At 42.8% G+C, this 16,170-nt stretch overlaps 1 protein-coding gene across 8 annotated transcripts in view; it reads right to left on the bottom strand.

Moving 5' to 3' along the window:
• prdm16 (PR domain containing 16) overlaps positions 1-16,170 on the bottom strand; it is a 487,488-nt gene that overhangs the window by 21,819 nt on the left and 449,499 nt on the right. For all 8 annotated transcript variants that reach the window (XM_060852365.1, XM_060852364.1, XM_060852363.1 and 5 more), the window contains 3 exons: positions 14,746-14,823; positions 5,174-5,343; positions 2,746-2,920 (listed from right to left, as the gene is read on the bottom strand). In XM_060852365.1, coding sequence (XP_060708348.1) covers positions 2,746-2,920; positions 5,174-5,343; positions 14,746-14,823 — 423 coding nt within the window. The remainder of the gene's footprint in view (positions 1-2,745; positions 2,921-5,173; positions 5,344-14,745; positions 14,824-16,170) is intronic.

Genomic DNA, 16,170 nt, shown 5'->3' on the forward strand with positions numbered 1-16,170 from the left:
TTATACAGTAATAGAGGAAAACTACCACATCAAAATTAATATTAATTCTAATACTGATTATAAACTTAGAATTTCATTTCAATATTTTATGCAGTAACAAGATGCCACTTGTCAAATTGATATGCTTGTTATGTTCATGAACGAGTTGATGCTGTTGCAGTACATAGCTTAAGACACTAGAGGTCAGTGGTGGTGGACATATGACTGAATTCTGATTAATACCATTTACTGAAAAAAGCGTTTTGTTTAGGAGGACAGAGAATGCAAATTTACCTTTTTTCTAGAACTTTATGCACCTTGCCCTCCTCTCCTGTTTTGGAATATAGTTTCTCAGGTGTTGAGAGGGCTTCTAGTACCTCACCCAGTTCCCCATGTGGGAAGCTCAGTATAACATTGCTTGATGGAAGTTCATGACCACTTCTTTGTTTGAATAAGTGCAGGGTGGTGCTCTCCACAGTGTCTTTAACAAAATGTATCACTTATCCAACAACAGCAAAGCAACTTATTTGGTTGTCATCATTTGTGGGATCTCAGTGTGCACAACTTGGCTGCTACGTTACTTACATTGCAACAGTAACTTCAAAAGTACTTCTAAAGCTCTTTGGACCCTCCCAAGGGTGTGAAAAGTGCAACACAAATGAAAACTATTTTGTCTTTCTCCATGCAAGCCTGCGTCTACTTCAGAAACTGGTGGAAGAAGTACTGGATAATACAGCGCCTATGAAATGAAGCCCAAAGGAGAGAGCTTGTCTGTGAGCTGTATTGTGGATAAGAATATGAGAAGTGACAGTAATTGATTCGATGATGAAGTAATTTGTTGTCATTATGAGGTTCTGGCAAGATTGGAATTCAGCAAAACAAAAACTGACAGAAAACAAAATAAATAACACTAATGCACTGTCAGACTCCTGATGCAGTGTCTCCCTGTCTGCATTTCTTCTCCATGAATCGATCTAATGGGTGGCATTCTATACTGATATATACAATTGGTTCATGTTCAGTAACAGAACCTGCTTCTAATAAAAGCCTGTTTATTGGAGAATACATATTCAACAGAAGTCCACCATCAAATGTCAGTGTGTCTGTTTTGTAGGAAAGAGTCCAGGTCTACATTGCAAGTGAATTGACGTGTAAGTTACAAGAGGGAAAAGGCTTTTATGCCCCCACTTTTAAATTACTGTATCAGTGAATGTCAGAAAAGTAAAAAGGAGGGCTTGTGGGGATTTCTGTCAAGAACAACTTCAGAGTGAGCTCAGCAGGTAGTGAGGGACAGTGCAGTTTATAACTATCCCTCAGCCAACAAAGGGCTGACCAATACACACTCCAAAATCCTCAACCTAACCTGTGTTGGTCACAACTCAAGAGTTTCAAAACAAAATAAAAGGAAGAAAACCAAATGTTTTCTGCTGGTTTCTTCAAAGCAGAGAAGAGTTTACCAGTACCTCCTCCACAGACAGGAAAAGGACAAAACCTGGCTCTGGAATTACTTTGCAACCTTAAAGGATTTAGTCAATTAAAGTATAGCTCCAGCTTAACACATTCCTTGCAGTAAATGGTCACAATATGATAAGCAATCAGATCATTTGCAGTGAGTATTGCTACAAGGGACATGCAGGTTTAACTGTAAATCTTTATGATTTCGGTTTGAAAGGAGATATCTGTACACTTACTGCTGTATTGTCTCAATATTTTATGTATAACTTTAACATATAAATGACACAGTGCAGAAGGGGACCTTGTAATGGCTGGAAGGTGGTGGTGGTGGGGCGGGGAGGGGGAGGTGCGTTTTGAGCAGGATGTCCCTTACTCCCCATGCCCCAGGAGGACAATGCATTGTGGCACTATTCCTCATTCATGGGCTGAGAGGCGACTAGCCCATAAAGGCAGAGGTTGGGAGTGGGAGTGGGGTGGGGGAGGGAGTTGGGGAGGGGGGGTGTGGGAGGCCATCACCTGCCATCACCAAAGCCAAAATGGAGAAGGTGGCAGAAGCCAACTGAGCTCCGTAAACCACCACGTTAGGGCTTCTTCCTGCCTCGCTGGTCATTTTGCCAGCAGCGTGTGGACCTCCTCCACCATATGGGAAAACACAAGAGAATCCATGGTAGTGCCTGACCAGGCTTGGTTGGTTAGTTGGGTGGCGATTGGAGGTAGCACTCCAAATCCTCCAGGAGAGCCCCCCTCCCCCCCAACCCCCACATAATGGATATGCTTTCTCCAAAGCCTGTCCTCAGCAATCCCTTTGCCCTTCCTTGCAGAATCCTGATTGGCTATTTCTGCCATACAGACACTTTTATATATAAATGAGGTAAAGCTGTGGGATTGAACGTTCATGTCTTTCCAATGGATGGTGAACGTCTTAACGTTAAGCCCAAAGTGGGTCTAAAGCCGTCCCCTGTGAAGCCTTCTATTGCTGTGTCCAGCTCTTGTTTGTCTCGTCCTTGCTTCTCATTTTTACAACAAGTGTCACAGTACATTCCTTTTTAGGAATGGGATTCTCAAGTTTATTCAAACACGATAGATTAAAAAGTCTGAGTTTACTCAACGGGCTTTGTTTGCAGTTGATTAGTGACGGGAGAATGGGGTGGGAAGAAGATTCAGCAAATGGCAAGAAATCCCAAAACAATAACATTGGCCCTCAGCACAGAAGGGATCTCTCGCACATATCTGTGTAATTCTGTAGAACTGCCTTCTGCTTTTCCCTCACACGTACTCAGAGGGGCCTATTTCAGGAAAAACTGTGGTCACCTTTTGTCAGCTGAACTGGACGCCTGGCTGAGGTCATTGTTTCCAATGAAATTCCGGATTTCGGAGAAGTATGACTCCTCCTTTTCCTCCAAAAGTGCAGTATTGTCAAGCTCGGAGTTCGGCGAAGAAGCGGTGGTGCCCAGGTGGTTGGATGAAACCCCAGAATGTTGGCTCACTGAAACGGGAGAGAAATATATCAGAAGCTGTCAACAGGAAACAGGAACCATTTTGTATAAATCATTGAAATTCACTCACTATTTTTTCAACAATAACATCCCCAAACAAGTTGTTGTTCAGTCAGACTCCTGATTCTGTACAAATCCATAAAGGGTCATACAGGCATACAGCAAGGAAACAGGCCTTTTGGCCCGACTAGTTCATGCCAACCAAATTTCCTTAACTGAACTAGGCTCATTTGCCTTCATTTGACCCATGCCCCTCTAGCCGTGAAGGTGTCCAGATGTCTTTTAAATGTTGTAATTGTACCCTCTTCTCCCACTTCATTTGGCAGCTCATTCCATACACACACCATTCTCTGTGTGAAAACATTGTCCCTCAGGCCCATGTTAAATCTTACCCCTCTCACCTTAAACCTGTGCCCTCTACCCTGGGGAAAATACCTATCATTACTGGGAGTACAGCAATGAATTGAGAACTCAGCAACAAAGATTTGATGGTAATCATAGGATCCCAACAGTGCGGAATGAGACCATTCAGTCCATCGAGTCTGCACCCACTCTCTGAAGAGCATCACACCCAGACCCTGCCCACCCATCCCAATCCACATAAACCCACACTTATCACGGCTAATCCACCTCACCTACATATCCCTGGACATTATGGGGCAGTTTAGCATGGCCAATCCATCTATCCTGCTCATCATTGGACATTAGTAAGTGTTGCTTCAGTGCACAACATGAGGTGGGTGCTGCCTAGGATGGAGATCTGGTATCAGATAATATTACAACTCCAATGTTCTCCCAGACTAGTTTCAATCAACATGTCCAAATCGCCCTTGGGGTTTTCATCTAGTTTTTGCCTGTCCCAGTAACATAAAGATTTGAGTGAGTTAAAGAGTCTCTTAATGTGTGCTTAAGGCTTTATAACTCAATGGGGTAGGTCAGTTGGACCAGCTACAAGAAAAGCAGAAAATTCTAGATACACTCATCAGGTCAGACAGCATTTGTGGGAAGAGAAACATTGAAGTTAATGTTTCGGGTCTGTGTTTGCAATAACTCAGTTCTGGTGAGAGGTCAGAAATTAAAAAAGTCATAGATCTGAGACATTAACTATCTGCTCTTCTCATCACAAATTCTGACTGACATGCTGAGTGTTCCAGGACTTTCTGTTTTTATTTTAGATTCCCAACATTTTCAATATCTTTCTTTTGTCACAGTTAGTCACGTTGTTCTGGGACAGGAGTCTGACTGGGCCAAGGTCAGATGTTAGTTCCCATCCCTGAAAGAGGTGAGTGAACCAGTTGGCCTTTAACAACAAGGTGACAGCTTCTCAGAGACTGTTGTCGACATTATTTTTTTTATTTCAGAATTGTTTCAAATGGAGACAAACACAGAGATTGCTGGAGAAACTCAGCAGGTCTGACAGCATCTATGGAGAGAAACAAGAGTTAACGTTTTGAATTCAGTATGACTCTAGTTCAGATTGCACTGCATCATCTCCACCTTCTGCAGTCTTAATTGACTCAAAACTTAACTCTCTCTCTCTCTCTCTCTCCAGATATGCTGCCAGACCTGCTGAGTTTCTCCAGCACGCTCTGTGTTTGTTTCAGATCTCCAGTCTTGGTTGCCTCTTTTCAAACTGGACTCGATTTCTCAAACTGTTCGGGTTGAATTTGAACAGTCGGATTGTGGATGTCCAGAACAACAACATAACTGGAAGTTTCAAAAATGGTACTGATCTGGGCTGGCTCAGTGGTTAGCTCTGCTGCCTCACAGCACCAAGGACCCGGGTTCGATTCCAGCCTCAAAAGTTTACATATTCTCCCCGTGTCTGCGTGGGTTTCCATGGGTAAATGTGGGTTTACATGGATTGGGATGGGAGGGCAGGGTCTGGGTGTGATGCTCTTCAGAGAGTTGGTGCAGACTCGATGGATCAAATCGTCTCTTTCCGCACTGTTGGGATCCTATGATTACCATCAAATCTTTGTAGCTGAGTTCTCAATTCATTGCCATACTCCCAGTAATGATAGGTATTTTCCCCAGGGTAGAGGGCACAGGTTTAAGGTGTTTCCACCTACAGTCCGAAGATGGGCAGGTTAGGTGGACTGGTCGTGGGAAGTGTGGGGCCAAGGGGAATAGGGTGGGATGCTCTTTGGAGTGTGGGTGCAGTCTTGATGGGCCAACTGGCCTCTTTCTGCACTGTGGTGATTCTATGATACCGTTCCAGTGAGAGGCAGATCGTGAATTACCTGGAATGCTCTCGTTCTCGTGTTTCTTGAGGTGGCGATCAAGGTTGGTTTGCTGCCCAAAGCAACGGTTACACAAATGACATTTGAACGGCTTCTCTTTGTTGTGGATGTTGCGGACGTGCCTTTGCAGGTTTGAAGAGATGCTGAACGACCTGTCACAGTATTTACACCTGCAAGGACAAGTATCACTGGCTGTAAAAACAATTATCATCTCCAAACCTTAATCGAGAATTGTAACAAAACCTCTTCAAAAGTGAATATCGCTCAACGTCCTATTAAATGCACCCAATTGGTTTAGTTTGGAAACAAATGGCCCATTATCCATTGCAATTCCTGGGTAATGATCTTCATTACATTAGAAAAGGGTGAAGTTCTGATAGAAGTCTTTAAAATTAAGTTCTCTCAGTAAACATAGAAACAAAACTGATAGAAACACAGAGAATGCTGGAGAAACTCAGCAGGTCTAGCAGCACGTGGAGAAAGAAACAGTGAACATTTTGAATCCAAATGATTGTTCTTCAGAACTCAGAACATTCACTTGATTTCTCTCCACAGATTCTGCTGACTTTCTCCAGTGTTCTCTGTTTGTGTTTCAGATTTCCAGCGTCCACAGTGTGTTGCTTTTGTTTGGCTCGAAAAAATATTGTTCCAATTGTTCAAAACACAGGGTGATAAATGCAAGACTGATGTAAATAAATTCCAGAAGGATTTCAGGATAAACTTCTTTAACTCAAGAAATAAAAAGAGGTGAGAATGTGGCATTTGCTTTAACATGGAACAGCTGAAGTGAATAGCACAGGCACACTGAAATGAAAGCTGAACAAGTACATGACAGACATCAATAACAGCAGTACCTCTCAGGGACTGCAAAATTCAATATGGCGGCTTACTTAAATAATTAGGGATGGACAAAAAATGCTGGCCTAACCGCTGACTCCCACTTCCCATGAACAAATTAAAAAAAGAAAAACAGACAAAGATGCTCTAAAGATGAAATGGAGGAGTGAGAGAAAACTCGTGAGAGGTCTCAACACCAGCATAGTCAAGATTAGTGTGGTGCTGGAAAAGCACAGCAGGTCAGGCAGCATCCGAGGAGCAGGAAAATCAATGTTTCAGGCAAAAGCCCTTCATCCAGAATTCCTGATGAAGGGCTTTTGCCCAAGATGTCGATTTTCCTGCGCCACTCTAATCTTAACTCTAATCTCCAGCATTTGCAATACCCACCTCTGCCCTCAACACCAGCATAGACCAGATCGCCTGAATGATCTATTCCTGTGCTTGAAATTCTATGAAATCACCCAGCATTAAAGACTTAAACAGCCAAGGGCTGAATAAAGTAAAATTTGATGTTGTTCTACATAATAGAGTCATGGAGTCGTACAGCACAGACGACTCATCTGTGCCGACCAGGCATTCCAATCTGACCTAGTCCCATTTGTTAGCATTTGTCTTATATCCCTTGAAACCCTTCCTTTTCATGTATCCATCCAGGTGCCTTTTAAATGTTGTAATTGTACCAGCCTCCACCACTTCCTCTGGCAGCTCGTTTCATACATACACCACCCTCTGCAGGAAAAAGTTACCCCTTATGCCCCTTTTAAATCTTTTCTCTCTCACCTTAAACCTATGCCCTCTAGTTTTGGACTTCCTCAACCTTAGGAAAAAGACCTTGGCTATTCATCCTATCCATGCCCCCCATTATTTTATACATCTCTGCAAGGTCTCCCCTCAGCCTCCAGGGAAAAAAATCTCCAGCCTATTCAGCATCTCCCTATAGCTCAAACCCTCCAGTCCCAGCACCATCCTTGTAAATCTTTCCTGTACCCTCTCCAATTTAGCATTCTAGTGACTAGAACTGGACAGTATTCCAGTCTGCACAGCCACAACATGACATGCCAACTCCTATACTCAACTCACTGACCAATGAAGGTAAGCATGCCAAATGCCTTCTTCACCACCTTGTCCACATGGAACTCCACTTTCAAGGAACAATGCACCTGCACTTGAAAGTCTCTTTGTTCAGCAACACTCCCCAGGAACCTACCATTAACTGTACAAAAATCTGCCGTGGTTTGCCTTACCAAAATGCAACACCTCACACTTATCTAAATTGAATTCCATCTGCCATTCCTCGACCCATTGGCCCATCCGATCATGATCCCATTATACTCTGAGGTAACTTTTTCGCTGTCCACTGCACCATCAATTTTGATGTCATCTGCAAACTGACTAACCATATCTCCTATATTCACATCCAAATCGTTTATGTAAATGATGAAAAGCAGTGGACCCCGTACCGATCCTTATGGCATATTACTGGTCCCAGGCCTCCATTCTGAAAAAGAACCCTCTTCCACCACACTGTATCTGGTACCTTCAAGCCAATTTTGTTTCTAATTGGCTAGTTTCCCCTGTATTAGATTAAATTTCCTACAGTGTGAAAACAGGCCCTTCGGCCTAACCAGTTGACAGCGACCCTCCGAAGAGTAACTCACCCAAACCCATTCCTCGACATTAACCCCTGACTAATTCACCTAACTCTATGAACAATTTAGCACGGCCAATTCACTTGACCTGCACATCTTTGGACTGTGGGGGGAAACTGGAATACCCGGAGGAAAGCCACACAGACATGGGGAAAATGTGCAAACTCCACACAGACAGTCGCCCAAGGTGTGAATCAAGCCAGGGTTCCTGGTGCTGTGAGGCAGCAGTGCTGACTACTGAGCCACCATGCTGCCCTTAATGTGGTATTATGTGGAACAATGTCATTAGTTCCTGTTAGGAACTTCATTCCCCAACTATTAACTCCACCTCTCTCTGTGACAGCTCCCTGAGCTGCAGCAGATTATTTCCAATCTTGGTGTCATATTTAAATCTGAGGTGAACATTTGCCAAAGTATTCTTGCCATCACAAAGACCGCTAACTCAGACCTCTGGAACATTTCTCAAATCTATACCTGTCTCAACTTAGTTGATACTGAAACCCTTCCTCCTTGTTTTTGTTACTGATAAACTTGGCCATCTCAACTACTCCTGGTTCCCATGTTTCTTCTGTTTATAAACCTTGGGGTCACCCAAAACTCTGATGGTCATGACCTTTCTTGCATCAAGTCCTGTTCACATCTATCAGCTTTGTGCTCTATGCTGACTGGCCTACACTGGCTTCCAGTTCAACAACAGCTTGAAGTTAAATGTCTCGTTCTTGTTTACAAATTCCTCCATGGCCTCACCCCTCCATTTTGATATCTTTTCTAACACCGCTATCATCTGAGATACTTGTGCCTCCCCTAAGTTTGACCTTTTGAGCATCCATGATTTTAACTGTTACTATATGGGTTGCGGCACATTCGGCAGCCTGGGCCATTAGTGGTACCATTCTATGCTAAGCCTCTCTGTCTCGCTACCTCCTAACCAATTTTTCATCTTTAAGATGTCCCCCTTTCACAAAGTCTTAAACAGTCTACCTAAGAATCAAATTGTGCTTATAATGCTCCTGTACTATGGGACACACTTTATTACTTGAAAGATTTTGTTGACCATAGTGAAGGAAGCTCCAATAGTCTGCACCTGACCATTTTTATGTTGCTTCAATTTGTTAAAAGGTTGAATGATTTAATAATTCAGATGAAGCAATGTGAATAATACAGTATGGAATTAGATCTTAAAAATCAAATAATTTGTACTAGAGGAAGTGGATCACAATGTGTTAAGATGTGATAATGGTAAAAATGGACGATCAATTTCTGACTTCCATCATCTGATTTTTATAGCTCAGATCTTTCATGGACTAAAATGCTTTTTAAAATAACTTGACTGGAGATAACTGATGTGGCCACTTGACTAGGTTCAGCTAAGCTCATGAAACCATCAATGAACAAGAATCAGTCCGAGTGAAAATTAACACGATTATCAAAAGGCATTGAGACGATGATATACAGGCCCTGGTCAATTCCTGAAGAAGGGCTCATGCCCAAAACGTCGATTCTCCTGCTCCTTGGATGCTGCCTGACCTGCTGCGCTTTTCCAGCAACACATTTTCAGCTCTGATCTCCAGCATCTGCAGTCCTCACTTTCTCCCAGAAGATTTTAACCTACTGTGCATCCTCTTACAAGGATGCCTTCCTTGAAGAAGTTCTCTTCCTCCCTCTACAATTCCCGAAAAAGAGCTCATGCCCGAAACGTCGATTCTCCTGCTCCTTGGATGCTGCCTGACCTGCTGCGCTTTTCCATTTTCAGCTGTGATCTCCTGCATCTGCAGTCCTCACTTTCTCCCCGGTCGATTTGCACCATTGTGTAAGTTTCACAACTGGGATGAAGCAATTTACAGACGATCCAGCTTGAAAATTAACAATGAAGCCAAAAATGGGACTATAATATATTCACTGTTTCAACTTTTAGACAGAGAGAAAAGGAACATGGATTAAGGTTTTCTTTCCCTCTCTGCTTCCCTCTGCCTCCTGGAAATCAGCTCCCAGTAAAAGGGGAAACTGGAAAAAACATCCATTAACTGAGAGCTGAAGGATATGCACAAAGTCCACCACTGCTGAAGAAACAAGGCATAGGTGAAACAACTATAGTCTCAGAGTAAAATCTAACACTAAAGACTCTAACGACCCTTTAAACTGTCTGTTCTTGACCTTCCTTTTCGTTGTAGGCACCATCCTTGTATCTGTGTTTGACGTTGCATTTTATTACTTTTCTTAAGACTAATAGGTAATAAAATTCCACTTTCTTTCATTGCATTAGCCTTACTTTTGATTAAGTTTCAATGAGGTGTGTGATATCACTGCTCGCACAAAATAAGTAAAAATCTTTGGTGTGGTCAGCTAAAGGACAGAAGAGAGCTGACTCACCCCTCCTCATCTGGACATTGCACTTCGTGTCTTTAACTTTTAGCTAACTCAAGGTGGCAACTGTTCTACCTGATAATGCAGCAATGTGTGATGCTGATCAGATGACTGCATTATGTTTTGAAATCACAAGATTAAGGGGAGACAGGGAGGATGGGGAAGGAGGGAAAAAAAAGCCAAGAATTGCGTTCTCAATCACTTGTTAGCCTGAAACCATGGGAGAAGGGTAATATGGTCACACTGCTCCGATTCAAATAGCCTTCTAATCCTAGTTGTATGAGTTCACATTTGGGAATGGAGTTAAAAATCACACAACATCAGGTTTCAGTCCAACTGGTTTATTTGGAAGCTCAAGCAGATGAAGGAGCAGCGCTCCGAAAGCTTGAGCTTCCAAATAAACCTATTGGACTATAACCTGGTGTTGTGTGATTTTTAACTTTGTACACCCAAGTCCAACACCGGCACATCCAAACCTTGGGAATTGAGTATAAGAGAATGCACTGGGTGTACAACTCATTGTTCACCTCCAGCCAGCAATTAGCCAATGAGGTGCCATGAACAGGGGAAGGAAAGGAAACATGAAAGAAAGGCGCCCTGAAGGGTTAACACATGGTAAGTGGAACACACAGCAGCCAGTCTGTGAGCTTTTCCCAGGGGTTTATTGATAGATTTGATATGCCACAATTTTACCTCGCTGAACAAACAGCAGAGTTCCACTTGCGCGGCTAATTGTGCTGGGAAAATTGCTGGGCATCAAAAGTTTTAATCAGATGAATCCTTTTATGTTCAGCCTAAAAAATGCCTGCTGCTAATTTAAAATCCTGGTGCTGCAAGGGTCAGAGGCAATTGTCAGATGGCGAGAAAGCTGAATGTTTTGTTTAGTGCACCAGGGACCGGGAGTTACTTCATCTGGGCCGGCTGGTCATCACTGCAGTGCCTGGATCATTTGCTCTCAATCTGGGGTTTTCGAGCGGTCACTTTTCATCAGACAATCTCCTCGCACAATCTGATAATCACTGTGCGAGTGAAGTGCTCTGCACTGTGAACCGTGAAGGGGTTTAAAACAAAGCCCCGGTCTGCTATCCAATGTGCTGCATATTTACCTCGAAGTCAACTTGAAAAGTTGCAGGGAAAATGAGCTCAGTCATTTGTTAGGGTAAATTGTTTCTAAATTACCTAATCATAGAGAAAGAGGGAGAGAGGACAAAAAAAAAGCTGACAAAGTTAAAACATCATCCTTAGGGGATTTTCAATCGGCAACTTTGACGCCAAACAGGGAGCGAAAAAGTGATGTCGATAATGGACACAGATTTAAACAGAATCAATCTTCTTTAAGGGCACTTTTAAAATTCCTTCATCGGCTTATTGCAGCTGATCCGGTAGATTTCCAATGAGTGAAAGGTTACATTTGCCCTCATGCATTCCTCCTGACTTGCGCAGTTGAGTGGGGAGGGGGCAGGGAAGAGAATTTCCTGATTATTCATTGTTCCTTATTGTTTTCCGTCTGGAAGATGGGAGTGAGCAGCTTTAGTGGAGGAGAGCAGCGAAAGTGCTGTCGGTGGCCAGTTACTATTTAACTCGACGATTTGTGGGTATTGTCTAATTGACTTGTTCACCTGGAGGAGTTGGGACTTGAAGCCTGATTTCCTGGCTCAGAGGTGGGGACACTACCACAACAGCCCATTCTATGATTTCTGAGCTACTCAGTGATCTTATTGTGATTGGTGCAGTCCATTTAGGCAGTAGATCTGGACAACTTACACCACCCACTCATCTTCCTGTTCTACACGATCTACTCTCATGTGTGGATGTAGACTATACAGCCCAGTGCCATTACTGAAGTCCTCCGAGGGTCTAGGCAAACATTTATTTACCAACCATCATCACTAAAACTGTCCATTTATTTTTCACTGCTGTACATGGGACTTGCTGTGTGTGTAAGTTGAATTCTCCCATGGATTGCAGATCACTAAAATCAGATAATTTTAATATTCCCAATGGCAATATAGCTGATACAGACATCTCTGTGTCCCTGGACCCCAAGCCATTTCAGATCTGCTTGCTTGGCACAAATACAGCCAAGATATCAACAAAAAGGAAGGAATAAACGAGACTCTCCTATTCCATTTAGGGTACAATGACATGGGATCTCCACATTAGTTATTTAACACTGGCGATAATTTAAGTTGTGTTGAGTTTCAATTTGTTTTTACAATCAAATAAACGAGAGCTCTTCACATTAGTTTAAAATGAATAGTGTGGGCTGTGCATGATTTGCCTGTCCCCACTGGCTCCTTATACTGCTGTGATCACATTCCCCTGTACCCTGGGAAATAAACAAAGTGACATCTGGTTAGCATGAGTGCCATGACCAGCACGGTAAAGGTTAATGTAGTTATACCCTCAGGTCTTAATCAGACCCTAGAGAGAAATATTTTTCTCTGCTTTTGTTACACACTTTTTTTCTGTTTCCTGTTTGGTCTTGGACGTCCTCTATGGAGAGGAGAACGCTCAGCACCTTTTTCCGTATCAATAATGCCACAAATAACAGCAACATTTCACTTGCAGAATTAACCTTGCGCCATGGATACGTTGGTTGCAGTCTTGGCGGGTTGTGGGTGCAAGACTCACTCTAGTGCCTTGCGCCTTTCATACAACCTGATGTTCTAGTTTGCAGATGTGCGATACCAAAGGAGTATCTTTCAGACGTATGGTGTTTTGGATGAGATTGTTATCTGTTTTCTTAGTGGATGTAAACTGCTTCATACAGGGTCTTCTTCTGGTGTCATTTAACCAGCATCAGTGAAATGTGCCATCTGATCATTATCTGATTGTAATCTGTGGAACCTTGCTATACACAGATTCTTCACTGGGTTCCCTGCACTCCAGCGTTGACTGCTTTATAAAAATGCTCCACTGGCTGTGAAACATTTTGGCTATGGCCATGAAAGGTGCCTTATAAATGCAAGTTTTTCTTTTATGGACACTGAACCTCTCCCACAGCTTCAGAATCCCAGTAAAATGTTCAATTCTTTTAGATCCTTAGCAATGTTTTAACAAATATCATCTGAGGAAGAAAGGAGAATGAGAGAAATATTTCCCAAGTCCATCTTTCAAATGTCCTATGTCTTGAGTTAAAAGTCACACAATACCAAGTTGCAGTCCAACAGGTTTATTTGGAAGCACTAGCTTTCGGAATGCTGCTCCTTTACCAGGCGGTCGTGGAGTTCAACAACCTGATGGAGGAGCAGTGCTCCGAAAGCTAGTGCTTCTAAATAAACCTGTTGGACTATAACCTAGCATTGTGTGATGTTTAACTCTGTCCAACACTAGCTCCTCTATATCATGGCTATCTCTTGAGGCTATTTTTAGCATCCTCCTCTCTGCAACTTTCAATCTTATTCTTCAGTGCCCAAATGAGTCTGTTTTCCAGAAAAAAGAGTCCATGGGATAGCAACTCAGAATTGGAATCCTGTGTCAGGCTACTTGTATGGAATCCAGGGGTACTGAGACCATACCACAGTATAGTGCTATACTATAGTCCAAAGCTGAAGCTTGTCAATTCACTATTGACCAAGGCTCAAACCTGGAAAAGTCTTCATCCAAATGGCTCATTCTCTTACTGTTAAGTGCATTCACTTCCACAGCCATCAGGAGACATCCCTCCATTTTTGAAGCAGATCTTCCAATGGCACTGCTCACAGTTACAGTGTTTCACTGTTAGCTCAGACAATACCTAACTCCGACCTCTGCCTTTGAAGACACTGCTCAGAGGTTCACCCTTTGGGAAGTGTTCTGAAGAGGTAAATGCAGAGAACTGTAGTTGTTTGCTGCAACTGACATCAATTTGAAACAAAAGTAAAAAGAGCTGGAGAAACTCCGAAGATCTGGCTGCATCTGTGAAGAGTCGAAAAGTGTGGCGCTGGAAAAGCACAGCTGGTCAGACAGCATCCAAGGATGCATAAGCCCTTCATCAGGAATGGGGAGGGGGAAGGGGGCTGTGGGGCAGGTAGCTGGGAAGGCCATTGGTGGATACAGGTGGGGGTTCCTGCATTCATCTATTGCCTTCCTAACTACCTTACCCCACCTTGCCCGCCCCAGCCCCAGCCCCACATTTATCTCTCAGACCCCTCCACATTCCTGATGAAGGGCTTATGCCTGAAATGTTGACTCTCCTGCTCCTCGGATGCTGCCTGAACCTGCTGTGCTTTTCCAGGGCCACACTTTTCAATCCTGACTCTCCAGTATCTTCAGTCCTCACTTTCTCTCAACATCTGTGAAGAGAAAACTGGAGTTCACATTTTGAGTTTGTTCTGATGAAGGTTTAGGCAATTTTTCTGTCTACAGATACTGCCAGATGAGCTGAGTTTCTTCAGCAATTTCTACTTTTGTTTCAGATTTATAGCATCATTGTTTTTACTTTAAGAAAACAATTTTAAATTTTTTGACTCCAGTTCAGAAAGCTCAACGTGAAATGGCTGGATTCTTTTCTTTCGAAAAGTGTGAGATGTTTAAAGTGAAAGTGCACACTAAACACAAGACGTTTATCAACATGAGGAGATAACATTTTCTGAATTTGTTATAGTTTTATATGAACACAACCAGTTCAGTGTCAGTTTGAGAGACACAGAAGGCTGAGGAGAAGACATAACAGGCAGATGTGGGGGATGAGCAAAGAAGCTTGAGTAGCAGAGTACCATGAAAGGTTTGTGACCTTACCTATACGGCTGTTCTCCTGTGTGCGTTCTGAGATGCCGAGTAAGATTTGCTGATCTTGGAAAAATCTTCCCACAGTACCTGAAGGGGGAAGAAAAGCGACTATTTTTCCAGCATCACCATTCTCGAAGTTCCTACATGATTTGTGCGCCCAAAGACCCCAGCGTCTGACTTATTCTGTGTGTTGGATACGTCTGTGATGTCATCAATGAATCAATCCATTTGAGATGATTGACACCAGTAATTGGCATTAAGTTGATAAGCATTGCTATTTATTTCACCAGCTCATCGTGAAATAACCATTTCTTTGGTTTATGAGGTGGATCAGCAGCTTCAGATTTTTAAAGCAAAGCCTCAACGGAGTATGGTGTAATTGGTGAGGGCACATCTTTAATGGCAGAGCACAAAGGGTTTAGCCATCTCAGCTTTGACTGGAAGACACCAGAGTGGATGACAACTAAGCAGTTTTTCTGGTATGGTTGCTATGGAAAGTGTCAGGGAGAGGCGTTAAAGAGATGGAGCTGGGTGTGATCAGTGCATGCATGGAATCTGATTGCACCAGGAGGCATCCTGTTAATGAGCAAGAGGAGGAAGCTACAAGCAGATGTTTTGGGGGATTTCCCGAAGTAATAACACCGGAGTTATTGGAAATGGTTTGGCTATGACTGGTTAGGGAGGATAAAACCAAGCATGGATGACCCTACTGGTCTGAACAACGAGGGAGTGTTGTTGGAGGAGGTGGATCGATGGAGGTCAGCAACAGAAAGGTTGGAAAGTATGAGGAGGGATAATGGATCTTCATCACAGTCACAGCATATGTCATTTGTGATTTTGAAGAGGGCCATTTCAGTGCCTCCAACCTCATTGGAGATTGCAGTAGGAGCTGTTAGAAGTAGCAACTTGCCATAAATGCACATCATTGAGTACGTGGAATAAATTTCAACAGGCAGCTTTTAGGATCAATGGTTCAGATCTAAAACAATAATGCTGACTACAGGACAGACGCCACAGCTTTGTTGAAAAGCTGTTCAACTGAGATAATTCTGTGATATTATTAGCATTTTGCGATATTATTAACAATTTATTCATGTGCTTTTGTTCATTAGATCAAATAGATAGGCTCACAGTTCTATTAAGAGCAGACAATGGAATTAATCACATTTACATTCATGATTAATATCACACAATGTTACTTCAATCTATGGATGCCTTTAAAATGAACAAACCTCACATGATGTTGTGTCAAAGGATGTGCATTGTCCACAATGTGACGGAAAGTGAGTTTAACAATTCAATTGCTTATGATGGATTTCCTGAGCGTTATGACGGGATTTGATAAAGCTACTAGTTGGAAAGCTGTTTCCATTTGTGGAGGAGACCAAAGCTCGGACCCATAAATTTAAGGTAGTCGTTAAACAATCTAATAAG

Source organism: Hemiscyllium ocellatum, chromosome 37, assembly GCF_020745735.1.
Source record: "Hemiscyllium ocellatum isolate sHemOce1 chromosome 37, sHemOce1.pat.X.cur, whole genome shotgun sequence".
NCBI classification, from domain to species: Eukaryota; Metazoa; Chordata; class Chondrichthyes; order Orectolobiformes; family Hemiscylliidae; genus Hemiscyllium; species Hemiscyllium ocellatum.